This window comes from Cynocephalus volans, chromosome 15 (assembly GCF_027409185.1).
Source record: "Cynocephalus volans isolate mCynVol1 chromosome 15, mCynVol1.pri, whole genome shotgun sequence".
NCBI lineage: Eukaryota > Metazoa > Chordata > Mammalia > Dermoptera > Cynocephalidae > Cynocephalus > Cynocephalus volans.
Genome location: NC_084474.1, coordinates 10,147,635 through 10,167,596, shown reverse-complemented (window position 1 = coordinate 10,167,596; position 19,962 = coordinate 10,147,635). Strand labels below are relative to the sequence as shown.

At 37.1% G+C, this 19,962-nt stretch overlaps 1 protein-coding gene across 1 annotated transcript in view; it reads left to right on the top strand.

The window, feature by feature from the left end:
• The window catches only part of PXDNL (peroxidasin like), a 430,031-nt gene that overhangs the window by 327,092 nt on the left and 82,977 nt on the right, over nt 1-19,962 (top strand). Inside the window, exons 13-14 of the mRNA XM_063079245.1 lie at nt 9,760-9,872; nt 18,398-18,554. Coding sequence (XP_062935315.1) covers nt 9,760-9,872; nt 18,398-18,554 — 270 coding nt within the window. The remainder of the gene's footprint in view (nt 1-9,759; nt 9,873-18,397; nt 18,555-19,962) is intronic.

Genomic DNA, 19,962 nt, shown 5'->3' with positions numbered 1-19,962 from the left:
ATGAGAAGTAGAAATAAAGCTCAGCCACATGTAGTAATGTAAAGGGAGGAGAAATATTAATAATTAGTCATGCTGAAGTGTTCAGGGCACCTGCACTAGATGGAAGGCTACATTGAGTTTCTGTGTTTGGTCTAGTATCAATTGCTTTTCTACTCTATTTTACAAATATGGGATGCTTACTTTTTAATGGAAATTGAGTTTGTATAAGGGGAGAGGGGTCATAGGGAGGGTGTGCAAATAGCAACTCAAACGAGCGGGAAGATTTGAAAATACAGTTATGGCAAGAGGAAGGGACATGACACGGCCTTGCAGAATGTCTAAGAGGAGAGGCCAAAAGCAGGTCTGCAGGATGTTTCAAACTGCTTTTGAATTTGTTTTCAACTAACATCCCCAAATCAGGAGGTTTTCACATTAATATTTTATGAAGTGGGAAAAATGTTAAATCAACAAATATTAATCGAACAAAATACAATGTGAAGATGGTAAAGCGGCTGATCTTAATTTTGCTGCATCGCCACATCATTTTACTTGCTAGATCCTGTTGCTCCTTCAGGGCTCGATACTAAAGCCACTTCACTTCCCTGCGGTTTCCTCAACTTAGACGCTGTAAGGTGCCCCTATTGAAATCGATGTTAGAATATACCATTTAACTGCATAGCTGACAGATGTAGGAAAATCTAGTCAATCTATCATCTATCCAAAGCATTTAAATTGTTTCAGGGATTAGAAAATAATGGATGCTATGAAAATATTTTTAGAAAGCAAGCATAATCCTAATATAAAAATCCTTAGAACTTATTAAAAGTAAAAAAGCAAACCTATCTCACAAATCCATGAATGTGAATAAATATAATGAATCATAAATCATAAAGAATCCAACAGCACATTAAAAATATTAGAAGTGTTTATTCCAAAAATTCAAGGATGGTTCAATAGTAGAAAAGCTATTAATATGTTTTACCATATTAAAGGATTTAGGAAGAAAGAGTCATGATTCTTTTTATAGATACTAAAAAGGCATTTGTTAAATTCAACATTTATTCTCATAAAAACACTTAATAACATAGGTCTGAATAGACACTTCTTTAACATAATAAAATGGATCTATTAAGCCTATTAGCCAGCATCTTGCTTAATAGAGAAATGATATCATATTTTCATTAAAGACAGATATAGACCAAGGATTTTCATTGTCATCACTGTCATTGAATATAGGTTTGGAATGACAATCATAAACATTAGCTAAGAGACACAAGGAAGAATAACCATGAAAATGCTGAAAAGAGCCAGAATTAAGGAGGAGGAGTCATACTAATTAATAAAGCACAAAATAAACCTATCAACTAAAGCAGTACCCAGATGGTGTATTAAAACACAATGTATAATTTTAAAATTGATTTAATCTAGGAACATAATGTGCGAAAAGGTGGTATTTCCTTTCAGTGAAGAAAAGAGAGAAATTCAGTAATAAAGAGTTGGGCATAACTTGGTACACATTTGAAAGAGTAACTTTGGGTCCGCGTCACCCAAGTTTTGTTCTGGAGATGTCCTTCCTAGTGATGTTCCAGAAGGAAGTGAGGGCAGGGACAGGCCCGCTACTGAATGCAGGTTGTGAGCTCAGTCTTGCCTGGACATCAGGGTGCCCTGCATGGCCAGCTCCCAGGACTCGTGGGACTCTATTCAGAGGCCATGTTGAGGTCCCTCCACTACTCAGGTCCTGACAGCATGGACTCTGCTCCAGCCTTTGGCCTGTCAGCCATCCTTATCTCTTCTCACAGCTGGTCTATTCCACAGCTTCTGCTGATACAGGTTCCCCACTCAGGGGACAGTCCTTGAGGGTGTTACCTGAAAGATGGCTTTTGCTGCTGCATTAAGTGGATCCCACCGAGCTACAAGGGCTGACCTATCTGTGCACCAGTACATGTTACACAGCTGCTTGGCCTCTCAGCTCTGCCACTGCTCTCTAATTCTCTTTACCGCTGTTTACATCGATCATCACATTCACAGACTAAGCAGGTCTCTTAACTAGGGCATTAAATGCCAGTCTCCCTTTCTGGTAGACACTGTCAATTTTATGGGATGCAGTTTGCCTCTTGATATCCAAGACAATAAAGGGCCTCTCCCCCAAGCACTGCATTGCCCGAAGACATGTCTGTCCCAGCTGGACTGGCAGTCCCCAGTGGGTGGTGACAGTTCAGCTCTGGCTGTGCTCAGCAAGCCCTGCAGGGAAGGGGCGGCCCACTGCTGCTGGCCCTGTGGCCTTGGGGCTGGGACATATCTTACCTTTCTCGCTCTCCACAGGCCTTCACAGCAGTACAGGGATGACTGGAAAAGTCCACTTGACACCCTGTACCTGTGTCTTCAGACCCTCCCTGGTCTCAGGTATTTCTCTATGGCCCTATTCTGACCCAAAGATGGACCTTTCTTTCTCTACCTTAAGATTATACTTCTAAGAGGACAACATACATATTATTTTAGTTTAAAACTATGTTTCATAGCAGAAGGTAAATATGGAAAAATGTACAGGGTCAGTAAGGGCACTGTGTGTTTTGAGCTGTGTCGAGTGGCAGCTTTCATGGACACTGTTCACTCCTTCATGTCATTCTGTATGTAATATCCCCAGAGGTCATTGCCACATGAATTATTATTTTTGTGTGTGTGTGTTATCTATATCCTCTATTTGTGCAGGCCATTTTCTTTGATCTGAACAAAAAACTATACTTTATCTTTTTAAAATTTAACTTGCTTATTTCAGCTATCCTCGCAGTCTGCAAAGATACCTTCCCATTCTTGAATGTGTCATCCAGTGTAATTATTTGTTTTTCCAAATACGTTGCATTCAAAAAAACTGATAAGAACTTTTTGTGTGTTTTTGTCCATGTCTTTGATAAAACATCGGAAGGACAGAGCTCTCTACCTGGCCGACATTGATCCAATCATCAGTATTTCTTAGGTACAGATGTTCGTTAATTATAGATCCTTTTTTAAAGAGCTCTCTTCCACCCTACATTTTGTACCACCTTGTCTGCATAACGTGGTGATCTATAGAATGATTGTTAAAATCAAGATACACTAAATCTATGGCAAATGAATCTATGTTCTAACTGTTATGATTCTACAACTGTTTCCTCATTTAATAAATGTCAATGATTATTATAAATAATTGTTAGGAAATAATACCAAAGTTGCTCATGTGCAGTGTTCAGAACATACTAGAATTTGTACTACCTTAATTCTAGTCTTCTTTAACCTTTCCTACTTCCCAAGATTTACAAAAGATTATTAGCAAACATTCTGGAACCATTTCTTACAAATTATTAAGTATATTTAATGTTTATTGAGCACCAGCTATTTGCTAGCACTATTTTTCTCATTGGTAACTTAGCTGTAAAGGCAGCAGAAAAGTCTCTATTCTCTTGGAGAAGATACTGTTCATCTGAATGGAAGGAAAGTGAAATATAGTATATGCCAGAGAGTGAAAAGTCTGATGAAGAAGTGAAGCAAGGCATGGGACCAGGAAGATGCATCAGGACCACATAATCATTTGACTAAGTCCTGTGTTCATCCTTCTACTAACCCATTAAATTTCACTTCACTCAAGTCTCTGCTCAAGCAGCATGTCCTTATAGAGGTTCCTCTGACATATAGAGGAATAAACAAGTAAAATTATTTCTACCAAAACCCCCCCACATTTATTGTGGGGGGAAAAAACTATATGAAATGATACTTTTCAAGGTAAAGTGTTAGAAATATTCCTTTAAAATTAGGAAGAAGATTGCATTTACTCAGTGTTGCAATGGAAGGTCCTAGCCTGTGCAATAAGGTAAGAAATAGAAACAAATGTTAACGAATTTAGAAGGAATACATATAATTTTATTATTTATGTATAATAGGATTTTCCTCATACATGACCTAAAAACATCTGCAGGTAGATTATCAGAAATAAGACCTCAGCAAGATCATTGGATATGTTGTCTGTAAGTAAAAACTATTTTTTCATTCTATGTGCCAGCAAAAAACAGAATGCCTGATTTTATTTTGAAAACAATATACTCCTTAACATGGCAAGAGAGTGTAAGTTAGTTATTAAATCTAACAAAAGATGTGTGAGAACTCTCTAGAAAAAGAATAAAATGTCACTGAAAGAAATTGAAGAAGACAGACTTAGTATTGTAAAGATGTTAATCCATCCAACATTGATTTATAGGTCAATGCAATTTCAAGCAAAATCCTCAAAGGGTTCTCAGTAGAAGATGAAAGGATAATTCTAAAATGCGTATGAAAGTGTAGAGATCCAAGAATAACCAAGGTGTTCCAAATAACAAGATGTTATATATCTATCAGAAATAACATACTGTACTGTTGGCCAGGGATTAACAAACTGACCAATGGAACACAAAGAAAGCCCACAGTGTGACATTGCTCATGACTGCAGACACTAGGTCTCCTCAATAAATAGTGCTGGGCATCCACAGGGAAAACATGAAATTACACTTTTATTCACCCTACACCTGAAAATAAATTCCAGATTTTAAAAAATGACTTGATATTTAAAACAAGTATTTATTTTTGAATAAAAAGTAAAATGTTTATGATTGTAAAATAAAATATAAAACTACCAACCTAAAAAGATTGATAAAGTCATCTACATTAAAATTTAGATCTGTTCATAAGAAACAGAAAGATTTTTGCAACAAACATAACTGCAAAGTGTGTTTTGCCACCTGTAATATGTCAAGAATTTCCTAATCCAGTAAAAAAAGAAGTAGATGTCTGAGATGGACAGTGTTTGAGGGTGGAGCTAAGTTGTAGAATCCCTGATTGTAAATGAAGTTATTTAGAGCTGAGGTGGGGGCATTCAGGGAGAAGGCGGGACGGCCAAGGATGGGACCTCCTTGGAATGTAGAGAGAAAGAACAGCTGTGCAGGAATGCCAGCATGACACAGAGACCTGGAGAAGACAAGAGTCTCAACAGCCAAGAAAAAGGTTAGCTCCAAGAGAGAGTTAGGAAATGTGTCAAAAGTCGCAAAAAGTTGTTTTCAATGAAGACTAGATTTCTCTTTCTTTAGCTGTGAATTTAAGGACCTGAACAGAGCAGTGTCATATAGTCAAGGAAACCAAAGTCTTAATGGAAGTGATCTCTGGAGTACAGGAGTAAAAGAGTGATGAGCAAGGACTGTTCCCCCCGCACTTTTTTTTTTTTCTTTGAAGGGAGGCAGTAAGAAGGTGGCAGTGGAGATGGGACAGGGACATGGGGGAATTTGGGAAAGAGCCTGTTTTTCTGAGGTGTTTTCTAAAGCGAAGGAGAGGCTGAAAAGATAGAGCAGAGCAAGTAATTGTTGATTTAAAATAAATCTCTAAGGTGTCAAGATGGGGTCTGCAAATCCAGTGATGCCATTTGCCTTAAGCTCTTCTGTTTAGATGAAGACAGGAGGGAGGTAAGAAGGGTGGATTGATGCCTCTATGGATGGGATGGAGTACAGGAAATCGGAGAATTTATAGTCCAACAGCTTCTGTCTTCTCTGCTGAGTAGACGATTCTACTGTTTTGCAGGAGGATATTTCGAGAGATGGAATAGGTGAGTTGAAAGAGGAGTAAATGCTTGGAGTTTTGTTGATAAATGGGATCTGAAGTGACAAGGGCAGTTTGTCCTTGACAAATCAGGACATAGGGTCACTCTATGTTTACTTGATATTTTGGGGGGGAAGATGAAAGGGAAATGGTGGAGAAATGTTGAGCAGAAGGACAGTGGGTCAAGGAGAGTTTGTGGGGGAAGTGGTAGAGGAGATGAGGTGATGGAGGCTGGGATTTCGGCTGCAAAGGGCATGAAACCCAGCAGAGTGCAGTCAACAGGAAGGAAGGGGAAGGCCTCTGGAGTCCAGATGAAGTCAAAACGAGGAAGCAAAAGGGCGGTAGAGAGGAGTTTTGCTTTGGAGTGTGGCATTAGATATTTCCAGAGTATCCTAAGTGGTGACACAGCCGTGGGAATGAGTAGCTGTTGTGGCTGGAGGGGGAAGTGGCTGAGGATGAAGGAAATGAGGCAGTGGAGGCAGTGGTGGGGCCGCCGGTGCTCAAGGCTTCCTGGCTGAGTGGGGAAGGTCCCTGCCTGACGGTGCACCCTGGTCCTCAGGAGACGCCCACTGTGCATGGCCAGGCATCCATCAGCTGCGGTCACAGCTTCCCCAAATACATGTGCTAACTTAGCATGGAAGGCAATATTTAAATATATAAGAAGTAAGATTTTCACTTAAGAACTGAATCTTTTCACCTTAGTCAGTGATAAATTTTTTATGTTACCATATTTTTTTTGGAAAAGCACAAAAAGGCACAAGGAAGGGATGAAAGCCCTTATGTCTACCACTCAATTGAAGTATACCCAGTGCTGAATTTGAACCATTACAAGCATGCTCAGAGACTGTGTTAATATCCCTTCATTTTTATCTGCTCTCAATTTCAACCTATTTGCTGCTAATCTGTTATTTCCTTGTACATCCACATAATTGATTTATTTTAGTTAAACTTTTCACTTTGAGATAATTGTAGATTCACATTCGGTTGTAAGAAGTAACACAGAAATATCCCTATACTCTCCCCAGGTTTCCCCAGAGGTAACATCTTCTGTGGTGCAATAGCACAGCCAGGATATTGACACTCACATGTCACAATACAGAACACTTCTGTCATTGCAAGGATACCTCATGCTGCCCTTTAAAACCACACCCCGGGCTGGCCCTGTGGCTCACTCAGGAGAGTGTGGCACTGGGAGTGCCAAGGCCGTGGGTTCGGATCCTATATAGGTATGGCCGGTGTGCTCACTGGCTGAGTGTGGTGCAGACCACACCGTGTCGAGGGTTGTGATCCCCTTACCGGTCAAAAAAAAATAAAATTAAATTAAAAAAAAATAAAAATAAAACCACACCCCACCTTCCTGCCATTCTGTCCCCCTCTGCACTCATCACCTCCTAAGCCGCTTGCAACCACTAATTCTCCATTTCTATAATTTTGCCATTTCTAGAATGTTATGTGAGTGGAATAATACAGCATGTGGGCTTTTGGGGTTGGCTTTTTCACTCAGGGTACATATCTGGAAATCTGGATTGCATGTGTATCATTAGTTCATCCTCTTTATTGCTGAGCAGTAGTCCATGGTATGGATGGACCACAGTTTGTTTATCCATTTACTTGTTGAAGAACATCTAGGTTGTTTCCACTTTTTGGCTATAATTCATAAATCTGCTTTAAACATCCATCTATGCGTTTTTGTGTGACCCTGTTTTTTTTTCATTTCTCTGGGAAAAGTGTCTAAGAGTTCAATTGCTGGGTTGTATATAGTTGCATGTTTAAGTTTTTGAGGAAATTTTCAAACTCTTTTCCAAAGTGGCTGTAGCATTTTACATCCCCAGCAGCAATGTATGAGTAATCCAGTTTCTCTGCATCCTTGCCAGCAATTTGTGTTGTCACTATTCTTTATTTTATCCATTTTGATAGGTATGTAGCAAAATCTCCTTGTGCTTTCCGTTTCCCTGAGGACTCAGGATGTTGAGAACCCTTTCATGTGCTGATTTGCGATCTGCACATCCTCTGCGGTGTGGTGTCCTGCCTTTTGCCTATTTCCTATTTGAATTGTCCATTTCTTAACTGTTGCATTTTTAGGGTTCTTCATATGTTTTAGGCACTAATCCTTTCTTGCATATGTGATTTGCAAATATTTTCCCCCAGTCTTTTCATGCTGACAATGCAAAATTTTCACAGCACAAAATTTTTAATTTTGATAAACTCCAGTTTATCCATTCTTTCTTTGATGGATCCTGCTTTTCATGCATAGTCAGATAACTTTGTCTGACATTAGACACCAAAGATTTTCTCCTATTTTTTTTCCTAAAAGATTCATCATTTTACATTTCATATTTAAGTTTGCTGTCCATTTTGAGTTAGTTTTGTGTAAAGTGTGAGACGGGTCAAGGTTCATTTTTCTGCCTGTGGTTATCCAGTTGCCCCAGCACCACTGTTTGAAAGGCTTACACTGAATTGCTTTCACACCTTTGTCAAAATCAATTTGGCATATTTGTGTGAGTCTACTACAGGGCTCTATACTCTTTTACACTGTTGTGTGCATCTGCGTCTACACTTTTGCCAATAACACACAGTCTTCATCACCGCAGCTACACAGTCAGTCTTAAAATTCAATAGATTGATTCCTCTGACTTCTTTCTTCTTTGTCAAAATTGTTTAGCTATTCCAGTTTCTTTGCATTTTCATATAAATTTTAGGATAATCTTGTAATTATCTATGAAAAAAGTCTTGTTGGATTTATTAGTATTTACATTAAACCTGTATATAAATTTGTGAAGAAATGATATCTTTACTGTTCTGAGACTTCCGATTTATGAATATATGTCTTAATTTTTTTAGTTTTTCTTTGATTTCTTACTTATAGGTTTCAGCATACATATGCTATACACATTTTGTTAGAATTATACCTAAGTGTCTTGTGTTTTTGAAAATTTGTAAATGTTTTTTTCCCTAAAATTTCTGTGTACATGTGTTCCTTGATTGAATATACAAATACAATTGCTTTTTTAAACGCATTTATCTTGTATTTTGTGAGCTTCGTTTTAGAATATTTTTTAGATTTCTTAGGATTCTCTACATAGACAATTCTGTAATTTCCAAACAGGGACAGTTTTATTTATTCTTTTCAAATCCATTTGCCTTCTGTGTCCTTTTCTTGCCCTTTTACACTGACAAGGACTTCCAGCACTGTGTTCAATGAGAGTGGAGAGAGCAGACATTAATGTCTTATTTCTTATCCGAGGAAAAAATATTCACTCCTCATTTACTGTAGTATTTTGTATATGTTCTTTTCCAAGTTGTGTAGGATCTTCTCTATTCCTATTTTTCTGAGAGTTTTTTTTTTTCAACTCATGAACGAGTGTTAAGTATTGTCAGACACTTTGTATGCATTGATTGGTATTATGTGACTTTTCTTCCTTAGCTGTTAACATGGTGGATTATATTGATTAATTTCCAAATATTGAACCAGTCTTGCATCTCACTAATAAACCTGACTTGGTCATGGTATATAAACCTTGTCATATTGATGAATTCTACTTGCCAATACTTTGTTAATGACTTTTGTGTGCATAGTCATGAGAAGTATTGGTCTTTATTCCTTCCTCTTTTACTTTATGGCAGAGATTATATAGAATAGGTATTAATAAAACATCAGGTAGAATTCTCACATAAAATCATTTAAATTTTTTTCTGGAGATTTATTTTTTTGGAATTTTAAAGATTATGAATTCAATTTCCTTAGTAGTTATGGAGCTATTTCAATTATCTGTTTCACATTAGGTGAGTTATGGTAGCTTGTGCTTTTTGAGGATAGAAGATTCTCATTTAAGAAGTGAATCTTTTATCTTAGCTACAAGTAACTTTTGATGCTACCATGGAGCTTTATTTCCAACTTATTAAAAGATATAGAGAAAGAATAAGGAAAATCCTTGAACCCAGCACTCAGCTTCAGAAATACACAGTGTGGTTACCGCTCCTGTGCCTCCCTCCTCTTTCATTCCTGAGCTCATCTCTGCTCTAAATCCTGCTAGCCAGGGTCTGATGTTTATTATTCTCCAGATTTTGATTTTTTATAAACAAGTGTGGCTAACCAATACAGTATCCAGATGTACACAGTTTGAGTCGGCTGGCACATATTGACAGAAAATGATGCTGACACGATGTTATATGGGTTCTTTCTCACAGCTCTCCCAGTGTTTACTGCACTTCCTCAGGATACAAGTGTAGAGGTTGGAAAGAACGTAAACATTTCATGTCATGCTCAAGGAGAACCACAGCCCCTGATTACTTGGAATAAGGTAAGATCTCAACCCAAAGTACAGTAATATTAAAAACACTGACTGAAACAGAGGTTATGATTCTCATATTGATTTATTGCTGTTGGGATTTTTCTAGCAAGTAATTCTTTTTATACTGCAGCAGGTTTATTTCCTGCTTTTGTTTTTTTAAGTGATTAGTTCTGATTTTGGCTCAGAGCTTTGATAAAGTTTATCCTTCCTCATTTATGGTGATGACAACTTTATAAGCATGACTAAATTCTTCTAAGGAAAAATTGCTTTTATCATATAGAAATTAAGAGTTTTAATGGCTATTGAGAAAACGTTTTAAATTTATAACTCAGAAATGGATTAAAAGTAGGTCATTAGCTGAAACAAAAAAGAACTAAAAAGCCTGGTGTTAAAAGGACTTGAGAAAACAAAGTATCTCTAAGGATTCAAAACTTGAATGGTTTTAAAGAAACAATAGCTCTTTATAAATTTCACTTCTCTTGGTTCTTTGAGCCATATTCATTCAACTTAATTGTTTCTTCCATTTAACATTTTTTATCAAAATGAAATGATTCGTCTCGGATTCCAGTCTTCTTAAAAATCAGTGAATCTGCATACACTTGAAAGGCAGTTTGTATAATTTTTTTTATTTGTTATGCATATTCATGGGGTACAAAAGTGACTGCCACCACCTTTGCCCATGATGCGATGGTCAGATCAATACTATCAGCATGCACGTTGCCACAAATTTCAATTATTCCCCATGTCCCCGACATAATTAATCCCCGACCTCTCTCCCCTCCCCTTCCTGGCAATCCTAGGTATGTTCTCTCCCTCTGCAAGTAAAGTGCACTACTGTGGTTTTGCTCTCCTTCCTTCTTCCTCTCTTAGCTCCCACTTATGAGTAATGATATGTGGTATTTTCCCCTCTGTGTCTGGCTTATTTCACTCAACATAAATTTCTCCAGGCTCATCCATATTCCTGTGAATGGCAGAATTTTTTGTGGCAGAGTAGTATTCCATGGCATATACATAAAATTTGTGAAAGGTTATAAAGCTGTTTTCCAAAACCACTTGGCTTATTTTTCTTGTTACCGTATATTAACAGACCTTGTTCTTTGAGTGGATCACTTTTTCTGTGCTATAGTTCAGCATCACATGTGGTTAGTTTTCTATAAAGAGTTAACTTCCTGGTCTCAAACTTGAGCCTTTCAGTTTATGTCTTTTCTCATGGTCTGAATATATTTATAAACCTTTTTAAAAAAATTAAATATTACATATTCAAATATTTTATGCTGAAAATAGGAAGTATGAAAAATATACATTTTGATCAGTATCTAAAGCCTTATTTGACGTTCTGCTAAATGCTCATCATATAATCATATCAACAAAATATCTGTCACTTTCTAAAAGATAGCTTCTAATCACAGTCAGAGTGCTGACTATATGCCAGACATTTTGTAGGCATTAATCTTTATAACAATCCTCTTCAATTCACAAGTGGAAAGGTGGTAAGTTAGGATACCTTTGCACCATGCTAGAGATACTACCTAATTGGGAAGCTATCCCTTATTGCTCAGAGAGAAGTAAAAATCACAGAGCTGTAAATGTAGGCTGAGAGTTGTGGCAGTAAGTGAGGCGGAAGGAAGGGAGGGGAGCAACTCTGGAAAGAAAATGCCATGGTGGTCCAATGAGAAGAAGCAGAGGGGGAGCTCTGAAGGCAAGACCCACTGGGTTGCCTCCTGTCCAGTCTGTTTTGGTCCTGCCCTCCCATCTGGCAGGCCCCTGCTGCTTCCTCTCATCTCCTGCCCTGAGTTGCCAGCCACCCATCAGCTTGCGCTTGTTTTCTAGTACTGGCCAGAAACAGCTGTGAGAACCTGAAGACCTCTGAGGCTATCTTTTCACTTGACACCTTATGGTCACACTCTGGCCTATTGCCATTGCTGTAGTAGGAGTCCTTCTGAAAACATCTCTCCCATCCTCAGTTTCATATGAGTCTTTTGGGGGGGGGGCAAGGCAGCGGCAGCCCCACCCTTACTCCACTCCAAAAACAATTTCATAAGGCCAGTATCTTTTACTTTTTAAAATTAAAACTGTAATAATGAAGATGTATGTAAACCATACTAATGATAAGTGAATGCATTTTAATAATAACTCATTTAAAATGTAGTTATTTTTATCTTCTTAAAGTATATTTTTAATTGTGAAACACTGATATATGTATCAGTGCAGCTGTATAAAACATAAGTACATTCAAACAAGAAATAAGAACTCAGAAATATGACATTTTGATGTTTTTAGGTGGTGAATTTGTGAGCATTTTTCTCCTTGTTAAATTTTGTTTTTATTGTTGCTGTCAGAATTCTCTTTTAGTAGTAAGCAGAATATGAATAAATTTTATATATCCATTCATTAGAGTGTTGATTTTAAAATAATCATCATATTAAATAAGTACATGATTGAAATTTTGGGTATCATATATATTTATCTACTTATTTTTGAAAACATGGCTTTTTCCTACAGAGGGGATTAGGATGCAGCCTCTAGAAAAATGTGTTATTAAATGATGCAGTGAGCCCTGTACACACCATAGACATGGGAAGGCAGTTGCAGCTGCTGGCACCACTGCCAGCCCTGTGGGGTGACCCTGCTTCCACTGTAGAAACCATAGCTGTGCAGACCACTGCTGAGGAAACCACAGCCAATCAGGCAGCTGCTGCGCCTGCTACTGCTGCAGTTGCAGCCACCATCATCATGCGAGCAACCTGCTTGCAGGCTGGCTCCACTGAGCCACCGCTGCCATGTGGACAGCGCATGAAAGCCACTTAAAAAACCACCATTGCCACAGGGGTGGCCTGCTACCACAGTAGCAGCCACAGCATCCACTCCTGTTGTGCAAGCAGAGCACTGACCACTGAACTGCACTGATACATGGAGGGTAACCAGCAGAGTGCAGGGAAGGAGAGTAATAGAAAAAGCAACTGTTGTACCAGATGACTTGACATCAAAGTAGAGATACTAGAAATAAGAAAAAACAAGACAATATGAGTTCATCAAAGGAATATAATAACTCTCAAGAACCAGACTCCACAGAGCAGGAAATGCTTGAAATGACTGAAAAGGAATACTGAGTAAAAATCTTAAGGAAACTCAATGAGATATAAGAAGATACAGTTAAACTTCACAATGAACTAGGCAAAACTATCCAGGACATGAAGGAGGAAATTTACAAAGAGATTAATACTATATAAATGAATCTAGCAGAACTCCTGGAACCGAAGGAGTCATTTGATGAAATAAAAAACACAACTGAGAGCATAAGCAGCAGGCTAGAGCAAGCAGACGAAAGAATTTCTGATCTTGAAGACAGTCTCTTTGAAATAACTTAGGTGGAAAAAAATGAAAAGAGAATTTAAAAAACTAAGAAAATGTAAGATGGCACGTAAGACAACCTTAAGTGTACAAACATTTGAATCATGGGTATTCCTGAATGGAAGGAGAAAGGAAAAGGTTTTGAGAACATATTCAACAAAATCATAGCAGAAAACTTCCCAGGGATGGGGAGAGACATGGACCTTCAGGTTCAGGAGATTCCAAGGTCTCCAAATAGATTTAATCCAGAAAGGTCCTCTCTGAGGCACATTATAGTCACGGGAAAAACTCAAAGACAAAGAGAGAATCCTAAAAACAACAAGAGAATAATGTCAAGTCACCTATAAGGGAGTCCCCATCAGACTAACAGCAGACTTCTCAACAGAAACTCTACAGGCCAGAAGAGAATGGGATGATGTATTCAAAACACTAAAAGAAAAAAACTTTCAGCCACACTATAGTGTTTCAAGAACACTATACTCACAAGGCTGTCCTTCAGAAATGAAGGAGAAATAGTACATTTTCAAACAAAAACTATGAGAGTTCATGAACAGTCCTACAAGAAATCCTCAAGGGAGTCCTACATCAAGAATCCAAAAAAACAATAATCACTCCCATGAAAACACAAGAAAGAAAAAAACCCACTTGTAGAACAAAAATGTATCTTGCCACCTCCCCAAACCAACAAACACCAAAGAAAAACAATAAAACAGAAGAAAGAAAAAAAGAGTATTTAAAACATTCAAATGAAAATTGATAAAATGCCAAAAGTAAGACAATACCTTTCAGTAACAACCCTAAATGTATATGGATTAAATTACCCACTCAAAAGACACAGACTGATTGATTGGATTAAAAAACTAGACCCAACTATATGCTGCCAACAACAGACTCACCTCACCTGTAAAGACTTACACAGACTAATAATAGTGAAAGGATGGAAAAAGATATACCACAAAAATGGGAATAAAAAATGAGCAGTGTATCTATTCTTATATCATATTAAATAGACTTTAAACCAAAAACTGTAAAAAGAGACAAAGAAGGTCACTATGTAATGATAAAGGGACCTATCCAGAAAGAAGACATAGCAATCATAAATATATATGCAGCCAACATATATGTCTGGAAGCACCCAGATATATAAAACAAGCACTATTAGACCTAAGGAAAGAGATTGACCCAAACACAATAATAGTTGGGGGCCTGAACACCCCTCTGTCAACATTAGAATGATCATCCAGGCAACGGATCAACAGAAAAACACAGGAGTTTAACCATGCTTTACACCAATTGGACTTAGCAGATATCTACAGAACATCTCATCAAACAACTACAGAGTGTATATTCTTCTCATCAGCACATAGAATGTTCTCCAGGATAGGCCACACACTAGATCACAAATCAAGCCTCAACAAATTAAGAAAAATGGAAATCATTTCAAGAATTTACTCAGACCACAATAGATTAAAACTAGGAGTCAATAACAAGCAAAACTCTGGAAACTATACAAACACATGGAAATTAAACAATATGCTACTAAATGACATATGGACCAACAAGAAATTAAACAGGAAATCAAAAAATTTCTTGAAACTAATGAAAATAAAGTCACATCATACCAAAACCTGTGGTACACTGGAAAAGCAGTACTAAGAGGGAAGTTTATTGCAACAAATACTTACATCAAAAGAACAGAAAGATTTCAAATTACACCTCAAAGATCTAGAAAAACAGGAGCAATCCAACTCCAAAAATAGTAGATGGAGAGAAATAATTAAGATCAGAGAAGAACTAAATGAAAGAGACGCAAAAATGCTACAAAAGATCAATGAAAAAAAGTTGGTTTTCTAGAAGATAAACAAAATGAACAAACTATTAGCGAGGCTAGCAAAAAAAGAAGAGAGATAACCCAAATAACAAAAATCAGAAATGAAAAAGGAGACATTACAACCAACACTACAGAAATGTAAAGAATCATTAGATGTGATATGCCAACAAATTTGAATTTCTGGAAAAAGAAAAAAAAAAAAAGAAAGATACAACACTCACAGTAATATGTTGAACTTTCAAATGGAGAGAACAGAACTGAGGCCACCAAAGGTGGAAAATGGGGAAAAGGGGAGAAAAGGAGGAATTGGTAAAGGGCCACAAAAAACAGTTACATTGTATTGTGTTGAATATACTAATTATCCTGATTGGATATAGCATATTGCACACAGGTAATGATATTCAACTCTGTACCTCACAGATCTAAAGAATTGACTATGTTATAGTTAAAATGTATATACTACCCAAAGCAATATACAGATTCAATGTAATCCCCATCAAAATAACAATGACATTTTTCACAGAAATATAAAAAAAAATCCTAATGTTCATATAGAGCAACAAAAGACTCCAAATAGCCAAAGAAATCCTGAGCTAACAAAATAAATAAAACCAGAGGCATTACACTAGCTGACTTCAAACCATACTACAAAGCTATAGTAACAAAAACAGCATGGCACTAGCATAAAAACAGAAACATGGATCAATGGAACAGAATAGAGAACCCAGAAATCAACCCTGGGGCTTATAGCCAACTAATCTTTGACAAAGGCAAGAAGAATATACATTGAAGAAAGGACAGCCTGTTAAGTAAATGGTGGTGGGAAAACTGGACATCCATATGGAGAAGAATGAACTACAACCATACCTCTTGCCATATACGAGAATGAACTCAAAACTGGTTTAAAGACTGAAACATAAGAGCTGAAACTGTGAAACTCATAAAAGAAAACAGGGAAAACACAAAAGGAAGTAGGACTGGGCAAATACTTTATGAATATGATCCCAATGCTCAGGCAACAAAAGGAAATATAAACAAATGGGATTATATCAAATTAAAAACTTCTGCAAAGCTAGAGAAATAATTAACATAGTGAAAAGACAATCTACAGAGTGGGTGAAAATATTTGCAAACTATGTATCCAACAAAGGATTAATATTCAAAATATACAAGGAACTCAAACAACTTAACAGTAAAACAAAAACAAAAACAATTAACCAGATTAAAAAATGGGCAAATGAGCTAAATAGGCATTTCTCAAAGAAAGATATACACATGGCCAACAGACACATGAAAAAATGCTGAGCCTCACTCAGCATCCAGGAAATGCAAATCAAAACCACACTGAGATATCTCTCTCCAGTTAGACTGGCCATTATAAAAAAGACAAAGAATAAGAAATGCTTCCAAGGATGCAGAGAAAAGGAACCTCCTTACATTGTTGGTGGAAATGTAAATTGGTACAGACATTGTAGAAAACAGTATGGAAGTTCTTCAAACAACTATAGATAGAACTGCCATATGATCCAGAAATTCCACTCCTGGATATATACCCAAAGGAATGTAAATCATCATGGTGAAGGGATTCCTGCACTCCCATGTTTATTGTAGCTCTATTTACAATAGTCAATAATTGGAACCAAACTAAATGTCCATCGTCAGAAAACTGGATAAGGAAAATGTGGTATATTTATACAATGGAGTACTACTCATCCATAAAAAAGAATAAAATACTGCCATTCACAACAATATGGATGAACTTAGAAAAAAATCATGTTAAGTGAAATAAGCCAGGCACAGAATGAGAAATACTGCATGTCCTCACTTATAAGTGGGAGCTAAAAATAAATAAATAAATAAACAAAACTAATAAATATAAAAAAAGAAAAGAGAGAAAGATACAACAATCACAATTATACGTTGAACTTTCAGAAGAATAGAACAGAACTGAGATTACCAGATGTGGGAAAGGGGTAGGAGGAGGCTAGAAAAGGAGGAATTGGTAAAGGGCCACAAAAATCTATTACAATGTATAATGATGAATATACAATTATCCTGATTTGAAGATCACATATTGCACATAGATATTGATATTCAATGCTGTACCCAAAGATATGTACAAGCAACTGTATTCAAATAAAAAATTAATTAATTTAAAAAATAAATATAAGAATAAAACAGCTCTGTGGAACTCTCTATGGCTAAAAAATAAAAAAACTAATAAATAAAAAGTAAAGGAAGAAAGAAAGATACAACACTCACAGTAATATGTTGAACTTTCAAATGGAGAGAACAGAACTGAGGCCACCAGAGATGTGAGATGGGGAGAAGAAATGGGAGAGAAAGGGAGGAATTGGTAAAGGGCCACAAAAACCAATTACATCGTACTGTGCTGAATATACTAATTATCCTGATTGGGTATCACATATTGCACACAGGTAATGATATTCAACTCTGCCCCTCACAGATATATAGAATCAACTATGTTATAATTAAAATAAATAAATAACAAATGATTCGGTGAGTGTTCCTGGCATTAATTCTCCAAGTTGAGAACTATTGGAGTTGAGAGCCCTGTGGGTCTTCTGGAGCAGTACGACACCATCGCGTGTTTCTCCTCCTCTTCTAAATTGGGCCTTCTGTGATCTTGTCATATAGTTTTCCTTAGTAAATACTTAATGGCTGGTAAAATGTACAATGAAGAACTTCTTAAAATCGCCCCAGGATTGAGAGCTATATTACAGTTTCCATGTGAGATTAAATTTTCTTGCCTGAGCTCAGATCGTTTTTAAAAAAATTCTTTTTAATTTAAACATAGTCGATTATACATATCTATGGGGTACAATATCAATTGATATTGAATTGAAATTGTTGAATATCGACACCTGTGTGCAGTATGTGACGCTCAAATCAGGATAATTAGTGTATCCAGCATTACACAATGTGATCTTTCTTGTGGCCCTTTACCAGTTTCTCACTAACCTCCCCACCCCCCTCTCCACCTCTGGTGGTCTCTTGAAAGTTCAACACATTATTGTGATTGTTGTGTATTTCTTGTTCTTTTTTTGTATGTTTATTTTTTAGCTCCCAGTTATGAGTGAGGACATGTGGTGTTTCTCTTTCTCTGATCCTATTTATTTTAGTTTGAGGGAGAGACAAACCGCACTTCCTGGAAACCTCACTCTTTCTCTTCTCTCATTAGATTCATATCCCACCTCCTCTGGTGATTGACACACAGCAGGCACTCAGTAGACACTGGATGAACAAATGCATCTACATCAAGCAGAATGTAAATACTTTATTCTTTAAGGAACCCACTTTCTTCCAGTGACCACTTATTTTCACTCCCTAGGCAGGTGTACAGATTACTGAGAGCGGGAAATTCCATATCGACGGTGAAGGCACACTGAGCGTCTATGACGCAGGGCAGGCTGACCAAGGAACATACGAATGTGTGGCTCGGAATTCATTTGGCCTTGCGGTGGCCAGCGTGTTTCTTACAGTCACTGGTAGGTATTTATAGCTCCTTTTGCAACACCCCAATACATGTCTTTGATCAACTTCTACTCCTAATCCTTACTTACTACTAATCACCCCCTACTCATGTTCCCTTATACATTTTTTCTAGTCAAATGTGTTACTATTAAATCAAAGTTATTTTATTATTTTTTAAATGTAAGCTCTTAGGGCCGAGCCCATGGCGCACTTGGGAGAGTGCGGTGCTGGAAGCGCAGCGACGCTCCTGCAGGTGGTTCGGATCCTATATAGCAATGGCCGGTGCACTCACTGGCTGAGTGCCGGTCATGAAAAAGACATACATACATACATACATACATACATACATACATACATACATACATACATACATACATACATAAATAAGCTCTTAAATATAAACTATGTTAATGGGTATGAAACCAAGAATAACAATGCCAAAAAGAAACATAAATAGCAAGGATTTGCAAACGTATGTCATGTTTTCTTAGAAACTGAAAATTATAGAATGCAAGATGTATTCATGGCCAATACGTGAGTCAAAGATTGAAGCATAATATAGAATTCAGCATGGCCTAGTGTATTTAATTCTAGGTTAAAATTAAACATCAGTCAATCAAACTTCCAAGTAAGTTTTGCAACTGTGAGAATAAATATCTCAGTGTTTGGAAGTGTTTGTAATTGGCATTGCTTTTTACAGTTTATCGTCAATCCGGTCATATGGCTGTAACCTTCTTTTGGCTGTTTATATATGGTGACTATTAATAAAAAATGCTCACCATAGTTTTATTTAAAAGAAAGCTTCCCTGCCCCCACCCCCCCACCCCTGTTATTCAGTTCTTACTGGAAGTGAGAGAGTGTATTTGTAGGCAGACTTGAGTGGACTGAACTGTGACCTCAGCTGTGGTTGTACAAATGCAGATAGGCTGTGATGCTCCCTGCTGTGTCCTCCACGTTCAGGAAAAGCACAGCATATCTGCATGTGGGAGCTGATATCAGAGTTGCTTTTTTTTGCAAATGGGATTTTCAGTTTTTGCTATATTGACAATCAGCAGTTGAAATAACTAAGTTCAGCTACAAGCACCTACATTACTATTTTGGGCTTTGCCCAACTTTCAGCTTCCTTAGAAATGGGCAGATTTCATAAATATGGATTTCTAGATTCATTTTTAAAAAAATTTTAGTTTATCCAGCCCTTATGGGTCTATGAAAGATTGGGTAACTTTCATTGTAAATATAGGCCTGATTAAAAATAGGTTTCATTTATGAAATCATATACTTAAAGGTGTCACTATTTTCCTGTCATATTAATAGCTTCATATTCTTCCACTTACATATTCTTCTGAGACAGCTGGGTGATTTATATAAAATCTTTATTTTCATTAGTGGCATATCAGTCTTCATGCATGTATCATGCATGCA